Source organism: Borostomias antarcticus (genome assembly GCF_949987555.1).
Source record: "Borostomias antarcticus genome assembly, chromosome: 7".
NCBI classification, from domain to species: Eukaryota; Metazoa; Chordata; class Actinopteri; order Stomiiformes; family Stomiidae; genus Borostomias; species Borostomias antarcticus.
The window spans coordinates 17,805,604-17,823,932 of NC_140240.1; the positions used below are offsets into that span (position 1 = coordinate 17,805,604).

The window sequence follows — 18,329 nt, forward strand, 5'->3', positions numbered from 1 at the left end:
TTTCGACGTCACCAGAGCAACGCACGCGGCGGTCTTTTTTCTACTTCCCACCACGTCGAGTCGTGAGTTCCCTTAGCGAAGCTGTCGATTGTAAAGTTAATCGTATTTTGGGAATAAAAGTCAGAGAAGCCATGGCTGCAGCTCCGGTACCTGGTAGGAAGCGACTTCTGAAGGAAGAAGACATGACTAAGATCGAGTTTGAGACCAGCGAGGAGGTCGATGTTACTCCTACTTTTGACACCATGGGCCTCCGGGAGGACCTCCTCCGCGGGATCTACGCTTACGGTGAGCCCGGGGATGTGTTCCCCATACTGGGCCGCGGAGCTAACTGCTTACAAGAGCTCCACGAATATCTAGATCATCTACACGTTTAAATACCTCGCACGACAAATATGAGTTGCGTGGGAAATCCCATATTTTCACTTGGCGCGTACAGCTACGCCAACTAGCTAGGTCTGAATATCCTAGGTCTGGCTAGCTACACTATTGTTTGCAAATTCATCGACATTAGCATTGGTGCTAACGTTAGCGAACTAGCTAGACATGAACCAGTTAGCACTACTGTATTCTGCCCAACCCCCTCATTCAGATCACATTCGGGCTTATTTGTCATATCTAAAAGTACAGTGTACAATATACAGTGAAATGTTGCTGCCGAAGATTACATATAATTACGAATACGTATCTGACTAGAAAACGCCAACCATTTAAACCCCCAGACTAGTTTGCAATCGTACACATTTTATACCTTATAATATAAGTAACAATTGATTTTCACGAGCGAAATACAACCTTGCTTGTGTAATTGTGGAAAATAGCTTTATTTGAACTTCGAACATACTACGGAAGAGCATTAGGGCCATGGTTGTTCACATGCCTCTGTAATATGATCTTTAGAAACGTCTTTAGAAACGAAATAGCTTCCCCACTTGCTCCAGCACGCATGCGCACAGCGCGCAATCGTTGCTCCAGTACGCTGTGCGCATGCATGCTGGCGCAAGTGAGGAAGCTATTTCGTGTCTAAAGATGTTTCCAAAGATCATATTACAGAGGCATGTGAAAAACCACACCAGGCATACGCTCTATGTAAGCACAACTAGCGAATCATCAAGACAGATTGATGAAAACAACCGTTTCGCGGCAGAACATAGATTTTTAGAAACTGCATTCTCGGTGCCCCCACCACCGCCATTACATGCATATACTGGCTCGCGCTGGATTTTACATTTCTTCTACATGCCTCTGAACTACACCAAAGTGATCTCGGTGAGTTAAACGTCTTATAATATGTCGTAAATAAGGTCCAGGTTGTCAAAAACGAGCATTGTCCTTTAAGCTTCTGAGTTTAAAGTCAGAAATTCAGACTTTTTTTCTCAGAAGTTATTTCTGACTTTTTTCTCAGAAATTCAGTTTTTTTCTCAGAAATTCTGACTTTAATATAAGAAATTCTGACTTTAATCTCAGAAGTTATTTCTGACTTTTTTCTCAGAAATTCTGACTTAAAACTCAGTAGCTTAAAAAACATACTAACTACGTACATGGCAAGCGGTGAATGTTTCCCCTTCACTATGTGCAGGTATCATTGCTACCCACCTAATTGCTCATTGGTTCCCCTTAATGTTATATGGATCTTTCTAATAATTGTCAATTTTCCTTTCTTCAGGTTTTGAGAAACCATCAGCCATCCAGCAAAGAGCAATTAAACAGATCATCAAAGGAAGAGATGTCATTGCACAGTAAGTCTCATCCAACATCTCACTCGGTATTTTCACTTCAGTGTTTTGTTCACAATATTCTTGCTCTGACTGGACGCCTGGACAGAGGAGAATGTTTGTTTACAATGAGCCCCCCTTCATATTCCCCCTCTAGGTCTCAGTCCGGTACAGGAAAGACTGCCACGTTCTGCGTTTCTGTGCTGCAGTGTCTGGATATTCAGGTATATATGTTAGTTGGATGTTCTGGTATATATGTTCGTTGGATATTCAGGTATATATGTTAGTTGGATATTCTGGTATATATGTTAAGTGAATGTTCTGGTATTTGTTAGTTGGATATTCAGGTATATATGTTAGTTGGATATTCAGCAGTGTTTATCCTGCATAGAGAATTACGAGGCTCTGTCAAATTTTGTGCTGCCTCCAGCTCTCGACAAGAGAATCACTAAGACCTGCCAACCTGTACACATTTTGCGTAGTAGGTATTAATCTGTGCAACCTGGTTAATTGTTCGCGTGCAACCTTTTTTCATTCAGACGATTAGCTAGTTACACTCACACGTGGTGTTGTTCGCGGTAGTGGCGAAAATGATTATTTGTTAATGTCAATGATTGTTATCAAACAGACAATGCTTTCTCTATGGGAGTGTGGAGCCTCTTCTCGATTCATTGACATAAAACTGCTAGTCTACTGGGTAGCCTACATTTGGCCTGACAACCTACATTATACAGTGTTTCCCATACGTTAATTCATCCATGGCGGCCCGCTGGAATTCCACACGGAGTGGAGACACGTTTGTTTGAGGAAAATTAACGCTAGCTACTTACAATATATACAATACAATCCATATTGAATATCCACTGTAGTTGTCTACTTGTCCAAACATAATTTGGGCTATGCTGCAACGTTAATTTTCCAGTCTATGTAATGCAAATTTTCCAGGCTAGCAAGCTAGACTGTTAGTTAGCTACCAGCAAAGTAGCCCTTTTCAGTCCTGTAGTCACATGGTCGCTCATACCAGACAAGTCCTTTCACCCTCCATTCACTTCGCCGTCAAAATAAATCGGTGTCGGCCTATTTAGAAGAGGCGCTCATATTTACAAGTGTCAGATAAACATGAAACTTCACTTACCTAAGCAAAAGGGTCTATTTAAACAAATGCTGGGTTTGGTTTTGGCATGGTTGGTTGCCATCTCTGAGTCTTCTCTATTAGATGATGGTCAGCTGGCTCTTTTTAGCAACTGCAGTCATTTCAGCTTCCACTGGCACATTTCCCCCAGATTTATCTTTTTCAGAACTGACATTTTTTAAGGGCTCATGTCCCGCAGTATGTTGCATTAAATAGTCTTTTGTACAGTAGATGGAAATGTGGTCTTTGGCACATTGAGTTGTTTGTCAGGGTGTTGCCTGTATTTTCATTAAAAAAAGACTGGGCACGACACTGGATGTTATTTAATATTGATTTTTATTTAAAGTCCTGTCTCGTTTACCATAATTTGTGTATGACTACTTCTTTGCCATCCCCTTTCATAACCAAATGTGGTCCGATGATTAAATTGCTATGGTTTCTTGATTTTGATCTCAAAGTGCACCAAATTGATGCACTTAAATTAACAATGTTAAAAAAAAAAATCCCGGGGGGGCATGCCCCATACCTGCAAACTAGTCGCCTTTCGGCTACAATCACTGTTTTTTTTGTCAATTGGGTCATTCGCGGGAGTTTTCCAAAAAGGGGGGGGGGTGAGGGAAGTGACTGCGTTTGATGTTCAGGCTAGAATAAACCTTATTGGATAATACTAACTGGTTAGCTTGGCATAGATATAATGTACAAACTTGGATGCTACAAACTAAATGGTATAGAGTGGTGGGTCAATTCAGAACGTGAAATAGTAACTAACCACAGCAGACGAGGGTATAAGTACAGATCCTGTTGTTGGATGTAACGTTGCTTGATCTCCAGTTGAATAACGTAAACGTCATGTCAACAGCGTCCAACATCCATTCCAATTGCACGAGTTTTCTCCCAGGATCTCCTCATACAGCGTTTTTTTTATACAGCCCAAATATCTCCAAAGCTGCTGCTGCTAATCACTTGTTAACGAAATCTCTGATCAGCTGTAGTTTGGATATTTTTGCGGTTTAAAATTAGGATAGAGGACACTACTAGTTGCCCCTCAAGCAGAAACAAAACTTATGTCCGGTAGCTTTCTTTCAAGGAATTCCAAAATAAAAGTCACAGAAAACAATTACACAACAAAAAACACAACTTTATTTTTTACTCATTTGGCATTGGTCCAAATGGTATACTGTATACTGAAGTATGAAGTCTACTGAATCTGATATATACTGAATATTATTTGGAGGGCCTATTCACCAGTTAATAAGTGATAGTAATGGGCAGCCTTAATCTAAAAATATGCAAGCATAGACCATGTCATCATATTGATACAATAATATGGGAAAGACCATTCTAAGAGGAGAAGTCGTTTTTTGTGGGGGGGTTTTATGTATCGGTATCGGCCGATCCTGAGGAAAATAATCGGTGTATCGGCCCAAAAAAATCAGATCGGAACATCCCTAAAAGCTATCATGTCTCCCTGGCTGCGTTCCGAATCGCCTACTACCCTACTATATAGTATGCCAAAACAGAATGTAGTATGTCCCAATACATAGTATGCCACATGCAGTATGGCAAAAGTACCAGGATGACCTACTACATCCGGTCGTATTTTGCAGTATGCACGCCAGCAGGCTTTTCTGGCTATTCTGACCCACAATCCTTTGCGCAGCGGTAATGTGCGTCACATGCGCGAGTTGACAGCTGTAGACGAATGTCGCGTTATGGACAGCGACGGATGTGGGCTAATTTCAAGGCGCAATGTTATATGACAAGGTAGTATGTCCCAATTGGATGCCTACTGCTTGCAAAGTACGTACTTTCTAAGGGCAGCTGTAGTAGGTACTGGTAGTAAGAAGTAGAAGTATGCGATTCGGAACGCAGCCCCTGTCTCATTCTTTCCTGCATTTCAGGCAATGGAGGTTGGTTGTCTTTTTTTGAGAGGCAACAGGGAGAACTAGTGCTGCGAGCAGCAGTGAGCGGGCCCTCGCACCCCACGCGGGTCGGGGTGTGGCGCCGTTAAAGGGTGTGCTATTTCGGTGTCCAGTACTGACAGAAACTTCCTGTCACCAGTAGGTGGCGCTCTAAGCGTGACTCAATACCGACGCATAGATGTGTTCAGGACAGTACCTTGATGAAGCGTGAGAAATGTTGTGTAAATCGGACAAAGTATGTAGGAGTTATGAGGACTTCCTGTTTCACCAGTAGGTGGCGCTGTAAGTGTGACTCAATACCGACACATAGATGGGTTCAGAAGGCCACCTTCATGAAGCATCAGCAATTTGGTGCAAATCGGATGATGTATGCAGGAGTTATGAGGACTTCCTGTTTCACCAATAGGTGGCGCTATACGTATGACGCAATACTGACACATAGATGTGTTCAGGACAGAACCGTCATGAAGCGTGAGCTATATCGGACAAATTGGATAATGTATGGAGGAGTTATGAGGACTTCCTGTTTCACCAATAGGTGGCGCTATAAGTATGACGCAATACTTACACATAGATGTGTTCAGGACAGAACCGTCATGAAGCGTGAGATATATCGGACAAATCGGATAATGTATGGAGGAGTTATGAGGACTTCGTGTTTTATGGCGAAATGTCAAACTTTAGCGGGGCGCCACGGCAAGGGTGTGTGGTGAAAACTAAATTTTTTTGATAACTTTTGATCACAAAGGTCTTAAGATGAAGCTGACCGAATATGAAGTTGATCGGATGAAATCTATAGGAGGAGTTCATTGAAGTACGAGGCATGGAAATGGTCAAAACAAGGACAAAATGGCACATTAAAAGCAAAATGGCGGACTTCCTGTTGCATGTTGGGTATAGCTCCAAGAGACATTTAAGTGTGGCTCGATAAAATACATATGCCCACCGAATTTCGTTCGCCTACATCAAACTGAAAGGTGGGGCTCGCCATTTTAAACTTTCTAGGGGGCGCTCTTGAGCCGTTTTGCCACGCCCATTTCCGTCACCCATGAATTATCAAATTTTTCACCGGGACTGATGTATCTGCAAAGTTTCATCCGTTTTCATCGATGTTTAGGCCGCCAAAAAGGCATTTGTTTGGGGAGAAGAAGAAGAAGAAGGTAGAAGGTAGAAGGTAGGAGAATAATAATTCTTCGAAATTCAATAGGGCCTCGCACCGCCAGTGCTCGGGCCCTAATAATGTGTAAACAAGTAATTGTTTGGTTGCTTAAATAAATAAATAACTTTTTATTTAACTGTTCTCTCTTTTTAGGGAAAAAGAAGCATTGAAATTCTGATTAAATTGTTTCAACTGTGAATCTGGACATCTACATAATTAGGGCCCGAGCACTGGCGGTGCGAGGCCCTATTGAAACTCGAAGGATTATTATTAGGGTCCGAGCACTGGCGGTGCGAGGCCCTATTGAATTTCGAAGGATTATTAGGGCCCGAGCACTGGCGGTGCGAGGCCCTATTGTATTTCGAAGGATTATTATTCTCCTACCTTCTTCTTCTCCCCAAACAAATGCCTTTTTGGCGGCCTAAACATCGATGAAAACAGATGAAACTTTGCATATACGTCAGTCCCGGTGAAAAATTTGATAATTCATGGGTGACGGAAATGGGATTGAGTTTTCACTAAACACCCTTGCCGTGGCGCCCCGCCAAAGTTTGACATTTCGCCATAAAACACGAAGTCCTCATAACTCCTCCATACATTATCCAATTTGTCCGATATATCTCACGCTTCATGACGGTTCTGTCCTGAACACATCTATGTGTCAGTATTGCGTCATACTTATAGCGCCACCTATTGCTGAAACAGGAAGTCCTCATAACTCCTCCATACATTATCCAATTTGTCCGATATATCTCACGCTTCATGACGGTTCTGTCCTGAACACATCTATGTTTCAGTATTGCATCATACTTATAGCGCCACCTATTTGTGAAACAGGAAGTCCTCATAACTCCTCCATACATTATCCAATTTGTCCCATATAGCTCACGCTTCATGACGGTTCTGTCCTGAACACATCTTTGTGTCAGTATTGCGTCATACGTATAGCGCCACCTATTGGTGAAACAGGAAGTCCTCATAACTCCTGCATACATCATCCGATTTGCACCAAATTGCTGACGCTTCATGAAGGTGGCCTTCTGAACCCATCTATGTGTCGGTATTGTGTCACACTTACAGTGCCACCTACTGGTGAAACAGGAAGTCCTCATAACTCCTACATACGTTATCCGATTTACTCAACATTTCTCACGCTTCATCAAGGTACCGTCCTGAACACATCTATGCTTCGGTGTTGAGTCACGCCTAGAGCGCCACCTACTGGTGACAGGAAGTTTCTCTCAGTACTGCACACCGAAATAGCACAGCCTTTAACGGCGCAGCACCCCGACACGCGTGGGGTGCGAGGGCCCGCTCACTGCTGCTCGCAGCACTAGTTCTCCTTATTCTCCTTCTCCCCAAACAAATGCCTTTTTGGCGGCCTAAACATCGATGAAAACGGATGAAACTTTGCAGATACATCAGTCCTGGTGAAAATCGGATATTTCATTGGTGACGGAAATGGGCGTGGCAAAACGGCTCAAGAGCGCCCCCTGGAAAGTTTAAAATGGCGAGCCCCACCTTTCAGTTTGATGTAGGCGAACGAAATTCGGTGGGCATATGTATTTCATCGAGCCACACTTAAATGTCTCTTGGAGCTATACCCAACATGCAACAGGAAGTCCGCCATTTTGCTCTTAATGTGCCATTTTGTCCTTGTTTTGACCATTTCCATGCCTCGTTCTTCGACGAACTCCTCCTACAGATTTCATCCGATCAACTTCATATCGGGTCAGCTTCATCTTAAGACCTTTGTGATCAAAAGTTATCAAAAAAATTGAGTTTTCACTAAACACCCTTGCCGTGGCGCCCCGCCAAAGTTTGACATTTCGCCATAAAACACGAAGTCCTCATAACTCCTCCATACATTATCCAATTTGTCCGATATATCTCACGCTTTATGACGGTTCTGTCCTGAACACATCTATGTGTCAGTATTGCGTCATACTTATAGCGCCACCTATTGCTGAAACAGGAAGTCCTCATAACTCCTCCATACATTATCCAATTTGTCCGATATATCTCACGCTTCATGACGGTTCTGTCCTGAACACATCTATGTTTCAGTATTGCATCATACTTATAGCGCCACCTATTTGTGAAACAGGAAGTCCTCATAACTCCTCCATACATTATCCAATTTGTCCCATATAGCTCACGCTTCATGACGGTTCTGTCCTGAACACATCTTTGTGTCAGTATTGCGTCATACGTATAGCGCCACCTATTGGTGAAACAGGAAGTCCTCATAACTCCTGCATACATCATCCGATTTGCACCAAATTGCTGACGCTTCATGAAGGTGGCCTTCTGAACCCATCTATGTGTCGGTATTGTGTCACACTTACAGTGCCACCTACTGGTGAAACAGGAAGTCCTCATAACTCCTACATACGTTATCCGATTTACTCAACATTTCTCACGCTTCATCAAGGTACCGTCCTGAACACATCTATGCTTCGGTGTTGAGTCACGCCTAGAGCGCCACCTACTGGTGACAGGAAGTTTCTGTCAGTACTGCACACCGAAATAGCACAGCCTTTAACGGCGCAGCACCCCGACACGCGTGGGGTGCGAGGGCGCGCTCACTGCTGCTCGCAGCACTAGTTAGGGCCCGAGCACTGGTGGTGCGAGGCCCTATTGTATTTCGAAGGATTATTATTATTCTCCCTTCTCCTTCTTCTTCTTCTTCTCCCCAAACAAATGCCTTTTTGGCGGCCTAAACATCGATGAAAACGGATGAAACTTTGCAGATACATCAGTCCCGGTGAAAAATTTGATAATTCATGGGTGACGGAAATGGGCGTGGCAAAACGGCTCAAGAGCGCCCCCTGGAAAATTTAAAATGGCGAGCCCCACCTTCCAGTTTGATGTAGGCGAACGAAATTCGGTGGGCAAATGTACTTCATCGAGACACACTAAAATGTCTCTTAGAGCTATACCCAACATGCAACAGGAAGTCCGCCATTTTGCTTTTTATGTGCCATTTTGTCCTTGTTTTGACCATTTCCATGCCTCGTACTTCAACGAACTCCTCCTACAGATTTTATCCGATCAACTTCATATCCGGTCAGCTTCATCTTAAGACCTTTGTGATCAAAAGTTATCAAAAAAATTGAGTTTTCACCAAACACCCTTGCCGTGGCGCCCCGCCAAAGTTTGACATTTCGCCATAAAAGACGAAGTCCTCAACTCCTCCATACATTATCCAATTTGTCCGATATATCTCACGCTTCATGACGGTTCTGTCCTGAACACATCTATGTGTCAGTATTGCGTCATACTTATAGCGCCACCTATTGGTGAAACAGGAAGTCCTCATAACTCCTCCATACATTATCCAATTTGTCCGATATAGCTCACGCTTCATGACGGTTCTGTCCTGAACACATCTATGTGTCAGTATTGCGTCATACTTATAGCGCCACCTATTGGTGAAACAGGAAGTCCTCATAACTCCTCCATACATTATCCAATTTGTCCGATATATCTCACGCTTCATGACGGTTCTGTCCTGAACACATCTATGTTTCAGTATTGCGTCATACTTATAGCGCCACCTATTGGTGAAACAGGAAGTCCTCATAACTCCTCCATACATTATCCAATTTGTCCGATATAGCTCACGCTTCATGACGGTTCTGTCCTGAACACATCTGTGTCAGTATTGCGTCATACGTATAGCGCCACCTATTGGTGAAACAAGAAGTCCTCATAACTCCTGCATACATCATCCGATTTGCACCAAATTGCTGACGCTTCATGAAGGTGGCCTTCTGAACCCATCTATGTGTCGGTATTGAGTCACACTTACAGCGCCACCTACTGGTGAAACAGGAAGTCCTCATAACTCCTACATACGTTATCAGATTTACTCAACATTTCTCACGCTTCATCAAGGTACCGTCCTGAACACAACTATGCTTCGGTATTGAGTCACACCTAGAGCGCCACCTACTGGTGACAGGAAGTTTCTGTCAGTACTGGACACCGAAATAGCACACCCTTTAACGGCGCCACACCCCGACACGCGTGGGGTGCGAGTGCCCGCTCACTGCTGCTCGCAGCACTAGTTATTATTATTCTCCTCCTTATTCTCCTTCTTCCCAAACAAATGCCTTTTTGGCGGCCTAAACATCAATGAAAACGGATGAAACTTTGCAGATACATCAGTCCCGGTGAAAATCGGATATTTCATTGGTGACGGAAATGGGCGTGGCAAAACGGCTCAAGAGCGCCCCCTGGAAAGTTTAAAATGGCGAGCCCCACCTTTCAGTTTGATGTAGGCGAACGAAATTCGGTGGGCATATGTATTTCATCGAGCCACACTAAAATGTCTCTTGGAGCTATACCCAACATGCAACAGGAAGTCCGCCATTTTGCTCTTAATGTGCCATTTTGTCCTTGTTTTGACCATTTCCATGCCTCGTACTTCGACGAACTCCTCCTACAGATTTCATCTGATCAACTTCATATCTGGTCAGCTTCATCTTAAGACCTTTGTGATCAAAAGTTATAAAAAAAATTGAGTTTTCACCAAACACCCTTGCCGTGGCGCCCCGCCAAAGTTTGACATTTCGCCATAAAAGACGAAGTCCTCATAACTCCTCCATACATTATCCAATTTGTCCGATATATCTCACGCTTCATGACGGTTCTGTCCTGAACACATCTGTGTCAGTATTGCGTCATACTTATAGCGCCACCTATTGGTGAAACAGGAAGTCCCCATAACTCCTTTATACATTATCGGATTTGTCCGATATATCTCACGCTTCATGACGGTTCTGTCCTGAACACATCTATGTGTCAGTATTGCGTCCTACTTATAGCGCCACCTATTGGTGAAACAGGAAGTCCTCATAACTCCTCCAGACATTATTCAATTTGTCCGATATATCTCACGCTTCATGACGGTTCTGTCCTGAACACATCTGTGTCAGTATTGCGTCCTACTTATAGCGCCACCTATTGGTGAAACAGGAAGTCCTCATAACTCCTCCAGACATTATTCAATTTGTCCGATATATCTCACGCTTCATGACGGTTCTGTCCTGAACACATCTATGTGTCAGTATTGCGTCATACTTATAGCGCCACCTATTGGTGAAACAGGAAGTCCTCATAACTCCTCCATACATTATCCAATTTGTCCGATATATCTCACGCTTCATGACTGTTCTGTCCTGAACACATCTTTGTGTCAGTATTGCATCATACTTATTGCGCCACCTATTGGTAAAACAGGAAGTCCTCATAACTCCTAGAGCGCCACCTACTGGTGACAGGAAGTTTCTCTCAGTACTGCACACCGAAATAGCACAGCCTTTAACGGCGCAGCACCCCGACACGCATGGGGTGCGAGGGCCCGCACACTGCTGCTCGCAGCCCTAGTTCTCCTTCTCCCCAAACAAATGCCTTTTTGGCGGCCTAAACATCGATGAAAACGGATGAAACTTTGCAGATACATCAGTCCCGGTGAAAATCGGATATTTCATTGGTGACGGAAATGGGCGTGGCAAAACGGCTCAAGAGCGCCCCCTGGAAAGTTTAAAATGCCGAGCCCCACCTTTTAGTTTGATGTAGGCGAACGAAATTCGGTGGGCATATGTATTTCATCGAGCCACACTAAAATGTCTCTTGGAGCTATACCCAACATGCAACAGGAAGTCCGCCATTTTGCTCTTAATGTGCCATTTTGTCCTTGTTTTGACCATTTCCATGCCTCGTACTTCGACGAACTCCTCCTACAGATTTCATCCGATCAACTTCATATCGGGTCAGCTTCATCTTAAGACCTTTGTGATCAAAAGTTCACCAAACACCCTTGCCGTGGCGCCCCGCCAAAGTTTGACATTTCGCCATAAAACACGAAGTCCTCATAACTCCTCCATACATTATCCAATTTGTCCGATATATCTCACGCTTCATGACGGTTCTGTCCTGAACACATCTATGTGTCAGTATTGCGTCATACTTATAGCGCCACCTATTGGTGAAACAGTACGTCCTCATAACTCCTCCATACATTATCCGATTTGTCCGATATGTCTCACGCTTCATGACGGTTCTGTCCTGAACACATCTGTGTCAGTATTGCATCATACTTATAGCGCCACCTATTGGTGAAACAGTACGTCCTCATAACTCCTCCATACATTATCCGATTTGTCCGATATGTCTCACGCTTCATGACGGTTCTGTCTTGAACACATCTATGTGTCAGTATTGCGTCATACTTATAGCGCCACCTATTGGTGAAACAGTACGTCCTCATAACTCCTCCATACATTATCCGATTTGTCCGATATGTCTCACGCTTCATGACGGTTCTGTCCTGAACACATCTGTGTCAGTATTGCGTCATACTTATAGCGCCACCTATTGGTGAAACAGTACGTCCTCATAACTCCTCCATACATTATCCGATTTGTCCGATATGTCTCACGCTTCATGACGGTTCTGTCCTGAACACATCTATGTGTCAGTATTGCGTCATACTTATAGCGCCACCTATTGGTGAAACAGTACGTCCTCATAACTCCTACATACATTATCCGATTTGCACCAAATTGCTGATGCTTCATGAAGGTCGCATTCTGAACACATCTATGCTTCGGTATTGAGTCACACTTACAGCGCCACCTACTGGTGAAACAGGAAGTACTCATAACTCCTACATACGTTATCCGATTTATTCAACATGTCTCACGCTTCATCAAGGTACCGTCCTGAACACATCTATGCTTCGGTATTGAGTCACGCCTAGAGCGCCACCTACTGGTGACAGGAAGTTTCTCTCAGCACTGCACACCGAAATAGCACACCCTTTAACGGCGCCACACCCCGACACGCGTGGGGTGCGAGGGCCCGCTCACTGCTGCTCGCAGCACTAGTTGTATTTGGGGTTGTAATTGGGATAGATAAATTGTGCCTCGCAAGAGCCATGTATCTACACGCACACACAAATTCTAGTTTCAAAACGCTCCAAAAAGCGTCGTGCATAATAAAATCACTAAAAATTTCTTACGGGGGAGGATGCCCCCGGACCCCCCTACCATAACTTGGTTTCGGATCTGTCACCTTTTTCTCTCACGGAAATTTGCAGGTCTGATGCCCCTGGACCCCCCTAAAGGTTCGGAGCTCCACCCCCCCTTAGCTGCCCAAAATCCTGTGGGAAACACTGTATAGTCACAGTAACTTGATGTTCTAGGCTGTTTGTTATTTAAAAATAAATAAACACAATGATATCAGGTTATGTAGGCTAATATAATTAGACAGACAAGCTAATCCAGTACACATTGGTGCATAGAAAATTCACCAGAATGCAGGAAATAAAGCTTTTGATGCCCACAATTTTATGTGGGAGGAACCCCACACCCCCCACTTAAGGTACCATCGCCATTTTTTTAAAACAGGATTTCCTGCTTCTCTGACCTGATTGGCTAGACTTCACTGCTATGTTTTTTTCTTGTTATATAATTGTTCTTAGGACAGCCCTGTTCTGCTCCACCATCAGTGAGGTATAGGCTACTCAATGGGCATTCTCAGTCCGGGGTCCTCCTGGAATCACAACACTTTGAGATACTCTGCCGCTAGCTGAAGTGCAGCATAAAAGTCTGGTCTGACAAGTCGACTCTGTGATCTGTACAGCGAACTCCGTCCAGTCCAGGGTGTCCTGTAGTCACCACACTCAATACTCTATAACACTAATGTAACGTGTGTGACGAGTTGACATGTTAGTTACCTGCCTTCCAGATGGGCTGGCCTCAGTCTAGCCATAATAGTTGACATATTGTTGTTGGCCTTCCAGGTGAGGGGCTAGATTTTACAGTGACCGTTAAGTAGTCAACCTCACTGAAGGTGGAGAAGAAAAGGGCTGTCCACCTGAAGTGGAGGGTCCTGTGTTGTCATCATCCAATCTAAGAGAAATTATATAACAAGAAAAACACAGCAGTGAAGTTATAGTCTAGTCACCAGAACTACTACAGAGAGCTGTCACTATGATCAAGCATATAACATGATAATATGATTAAATATACTCACGTCCTTCCATGCTCTGCACTCTGTATATTTTCCTGTTTTTTTTGTCCTTTGCCAATCACATGCCTGTAGTTGGATATTCAGGTATATATGTTAGTTGGATATTAAGGTGTATATATATTAGTTGGATATTCAGGTATGCACTAGTTGGATATTTGGGTATACGTTAGTTAGATATTCAGGTATATACCGTTGGTTGGATATTCAGGTATATACATTACAGTTGCTATAGTTAAAGATCAAACCCTTCATGTTGTAGGTTTCCATTCAAGTGATTGGAATTTTGATAGAATAGCACTCACTCAAAACTACACTCAACCCTGTTATTCTATTCTCCCTCAGGTTCGTGAAACCCAAGCTCTGATCCTGGCCCCTACCAGAGAGCTGGCTGGACAGATACAGAAGGTACGTGTCAATGTCATCACCTGTAAATGGCACCTTAGATGGGAGGCGCTTTGTCTTGGACAAATTAGTATAACCCCGCCCTCTCTGCTCCTCCCAGGTGCTCCTGGCTCTGGGCGATTACATGAACGTCCAGTGTCACGCCTGCATTGGTGGCACCAACGTGGGCGAGGACATCCGTAAACTGGACTACGGGCAGCACGTTGTGGCCGGGACCCCCGGTAGAGTGTTCGGTGAGCTTTCGCCGCGGTCCATAATGTCGCTGGATGGAACTGTCCTTTTAAGAACATTTCTGCCTACTAGAAGCATGGTAGTCAGGCTCTGCCTACTAGAAGCATGGAAAGTCAGTCTCAGCCTACTAGAAACATGTGTAGTCAGTGAAGGAAACAAGTGCTTTTGGATGTACCTTGTATTGGTTGTTTAATTAGGGCCCGAGCACTGACTGTGCGAGGCCCTATTGAAATTGTAAGGATTTTTAGGGCCCGAGCACTGGCGGTGCGAGGCCCTATTGAAGTTCGAAGGATTATTAGGGCCCGAGCACTGGCGGTGCGAGGCCCTATTGAAACTCGAAGGATTATTAGGGCCCGAGCACTGGCGGTGCGAGGCCCTATTGAAACTCGAAGGATTATTAGGGCCCGAGCACTGGCGGTGCGAGGCCCTATTGAAACTCGAAGGATTATTAGGGCCCGAGCACTGGCGGTGCGAGGCCCTATTGAAACTCGAAGGATTATTATTATTAGGGCCCGAGCACTGGCGGTGCGAGGCCCTATTGAATTTCGAAGGATTATTATTCTCCTACCTTCTCCTTCTTCTTCTTCTTCTCCCCAAACAAATGCCTTTTTGGCGGCCTAAACATCGATGAAAACGAATGAAACTTTGCAGATACGTCAGTCCCGGAGAAAAATTTGATAATTCATGGGTGACGGAAATGGGTGTGGCAAAACGGCTCAAGAGCGCCCCTGGAATGTTTAAAATGGCGAGCCCCACCTTTCAGTTTGATGTAGGCGAACGAAATTCGGTGGGCATATGTATTTCATCGAGCCACACTTAAATGTCTCTTGGAGCTATACCCAACATGCAACAGGAAGTCCGCCATTTTGCTCTTAATGTGCCATTTTGTCCTTGTTTTGACCATTTCCATGCCTCGTACTTCGACGAACTCCTCCTACAGATTTCATCCGATCAACTTCATATCAGGTCAGCTTCATCTTAAGACCTTTGTGATCAAAAGTTATCAAAAAAATTGAGTTTTCACCAAACACCCTTGCCGTGGCGCCCCGCCAAAGTTTGACATTTCGCCATAAAACACGAAGTCCTCATAACTCCTCCATACATTATCCAATTTGTCCGATATATCTCACGCTTCATGACGGTTCTGTCCTGAACACATCTGTGTCAGTATTGCGTCATACTTATAGCGCCACCTATTGGTGAAACAGGAAGTCCTCATAACTCATCCATACATTATCCAATTTGTCCGATATATCTCACGCTTCATGACGGTTCTGTCCTGAACACATCTATGTGTCAGTATTGCATCATACTTATAGCGCCACCTATTGGTGAAACAGGAAGTTCTTATAACTACTACATACATTATCCAATTTGTCTGATATATCTCACGCTTCATGACGGTTCTGTCCTGAACACATCTATGTGTCAGTATTGCGTCATACTTATAGCGCCACCTATTGGTGAAACAGGAAGTCCTCATAACTCCTACATACATTATCCAATTTGTCCGATATATCTCACGCTTCATGACGGTTCTGTCCTGAACACATCTATGTGTCAGTATTGCGTCATACTTATAGCGCCACCTATTGGTGAAACAGTAAGTCCTCATAACTCCTACATACATTATCCGATTCGTCCGATATATCTCACGCTTCATGAAGGTTCTGTCCTGAACACATCTATGTGTCAGTATTGCATCATACTTATAGCGCCACCTATTGGTGAAACATTAAGTCCTCATAACTCCTCCATACATTATCCGATTTGTCCGATATCTCACGCTTCATGACGGTTCTGTCCTGAACACATCTATGTGTCAGTTTTGCGTCATACTTATAGCGCCACCTATTGGTGTAACAGGAAGTCCCCATAACTACTACATACATTATCAGATTTGTCCGATATATCTCACGCTTCATGACGGTTCTGTCCTGAACACATCTATGTGTCAGTATTGCATCATACTTATAGCGCCACCTATTGGTGAAACAGGAAGTCCTCATAACTCCTACATACATTATCCAATTCGTTCGATATATCTCACGCTTCATGACGGTTCTGTCCTGAACACATCTATGTGTCAGTATTGCATCATACTTATAGCGCCACCTATTGGTGAAACAGGAAGTCCTCATAACTCCTACATACATTATCCAATTCGTTCGATATATCTCACGCTTCATGACGGTTCTGTCCTGAACACATCTGTGTCAGTATTGCATCATACTTATAGCGCCACCTATTGGTGAAACAGGAAGTCCTCATAACTCCTACATACGTTATCCGATTTACTCCAAATTGCTCAGGGTTGATGAAGGTCGCATCCTGAACACATCTGTGCATGAGCATTGAGTCATACTAATAGTGCCACCTACTGCTTACAGGAAGTCATCATAACTCCTACATACATTGTCCGATTTACACAACATTTCTCACGCTTCATCAAGGTACTGTCCTGAACACATCTATGCGTTTGTATTGAGTCACGCTTAGAGCGCCACCTACTGGTAACAGGAAGATTCTCTCAGTACTGGACACTGAAATAGCACACACTTTAACGGCGCCACACCCCGACCCGCATGGGGTGCGAGGGCCCGCTCACTGCTGCTCGCAGCCCTAGTTATTATTAGGGCCCGAGCACTGGCGGTGCGAGGCCCTATTGAAACTCGAAGGATTATTATTCTCCTTCTTCTCCCCAAACAAATGCCTTTTTGGCGGCCTAAACATCGATGAAAACGGATGAAACTTTGCAGATACATCAGTCCCGGTGAAAATCGGATATTTCATTGGTGACGGAAATGGGCGTGGCAAAACGGCTCAAGAGCGCCCCCTGGAAAGTTTAAAATGGCGAGCCCCACCTTTCAGTTTGATGTAGGCGAACGAAATTCGGTGGGCATATGTATTTCATCGAGCCACACTTAAATGTCTCTTGGAGCTATACCCAACATGCAACAGGAAGTCCGCCATTTTGCTCTTAATGTGCCATTTTGTCCTTTTTTTGACCATTTCCATGCCTCGTACTTCGACGAACTCCTCCTACAGATTTCATCCGATCAACTTCATATCGGGTCAGCTTCATCTTAACCCTCTTGGCGCCAGTTTTTTTTTCTTTTTAAACAATATTTTGACATCGAAATTTCAAAAGAGTGTGGCTTTAAAGTGGTTAGAGATAGAGACTCACTGTAAATGAGACAAATGTTGAGAATGATCCAAAGTTTATGTTGGGTCTAAATTTATCTAACTAATTTGCATATTATGATGTCATAGGGTGGCGGTCAACTTGAATTATGCCATTTTTCAAGGAAATATGGGATATTTTGAATCAATTTGAACTTATTTCAACAAATTTCCCCACCTCTGTCCATTTGTTATGTTATCCAAATATCAAATGAACAGGGAAACAGAAAATGGTAAGCCAACAGTAGTAAACAAACTAATTACTATGCCACATAGTAGCATCACTCATGTAAACAGAAGGCGTCTCTTAGCCGCAGAGGCCTGTGTACCCATCTATCCAGTGTACCTATCTATCCAGGTGACACTGTTTAGTTTTTCAGAGTGTGGTACCTCTCATTGCAAGGCACAGCACACAGAGCCACACACTGGCCCTGCTGTCCCCTCTCAAAATAGGCCTACTCAACATTGTTTACAAAATGCAGAAATGACAGAATGATTTCAAATCTGTTCCTAGATCACTTTGCCAAATCCAGGTGTAAAAGTTG

At 43.8% G+C, this 18,329-nt stretch overlaps 1 protein-coding gene across 1 annotated transcript in view; it reads left to right on the forward strand.

Annotated features, from left to right (window-relative positions):
* Positions 1 to 48: 48 nt before the first annotated feature.
* The window catches only part of eif4a3 (eukaryotic translation initiation factor 4A3), a 31,555-nt gene continuing 13,274 nt past the window's right edge, over positions 49 to 18,329 (forward strand). The window contains exons 1-5 of the mRNA XM_084441132.1: positions 49 to 285; positions 1,664 to 1,736; positions 1,870 to 1,936; positions 14,311 to 14,373; positions 14,471 to 14,603. Coding sequence (XP_084297258.1) covers positions 132 to 285; positions 1,664 to 1,736; positions 1,870 to 1,936; positions 14,311 to 14,373; positions 14,471 to 14,603 — 490 coding nt within the window. The 5' untranslated portion in view covers positions 49 to 131. The remainder of the gene's footprint in view (positions 286 to 1,663; positions 1,737 to 1,869; positions 1,937 to 14,310; positions 14,374 to 14,470; positions 14,604 to 18,329) is intronic.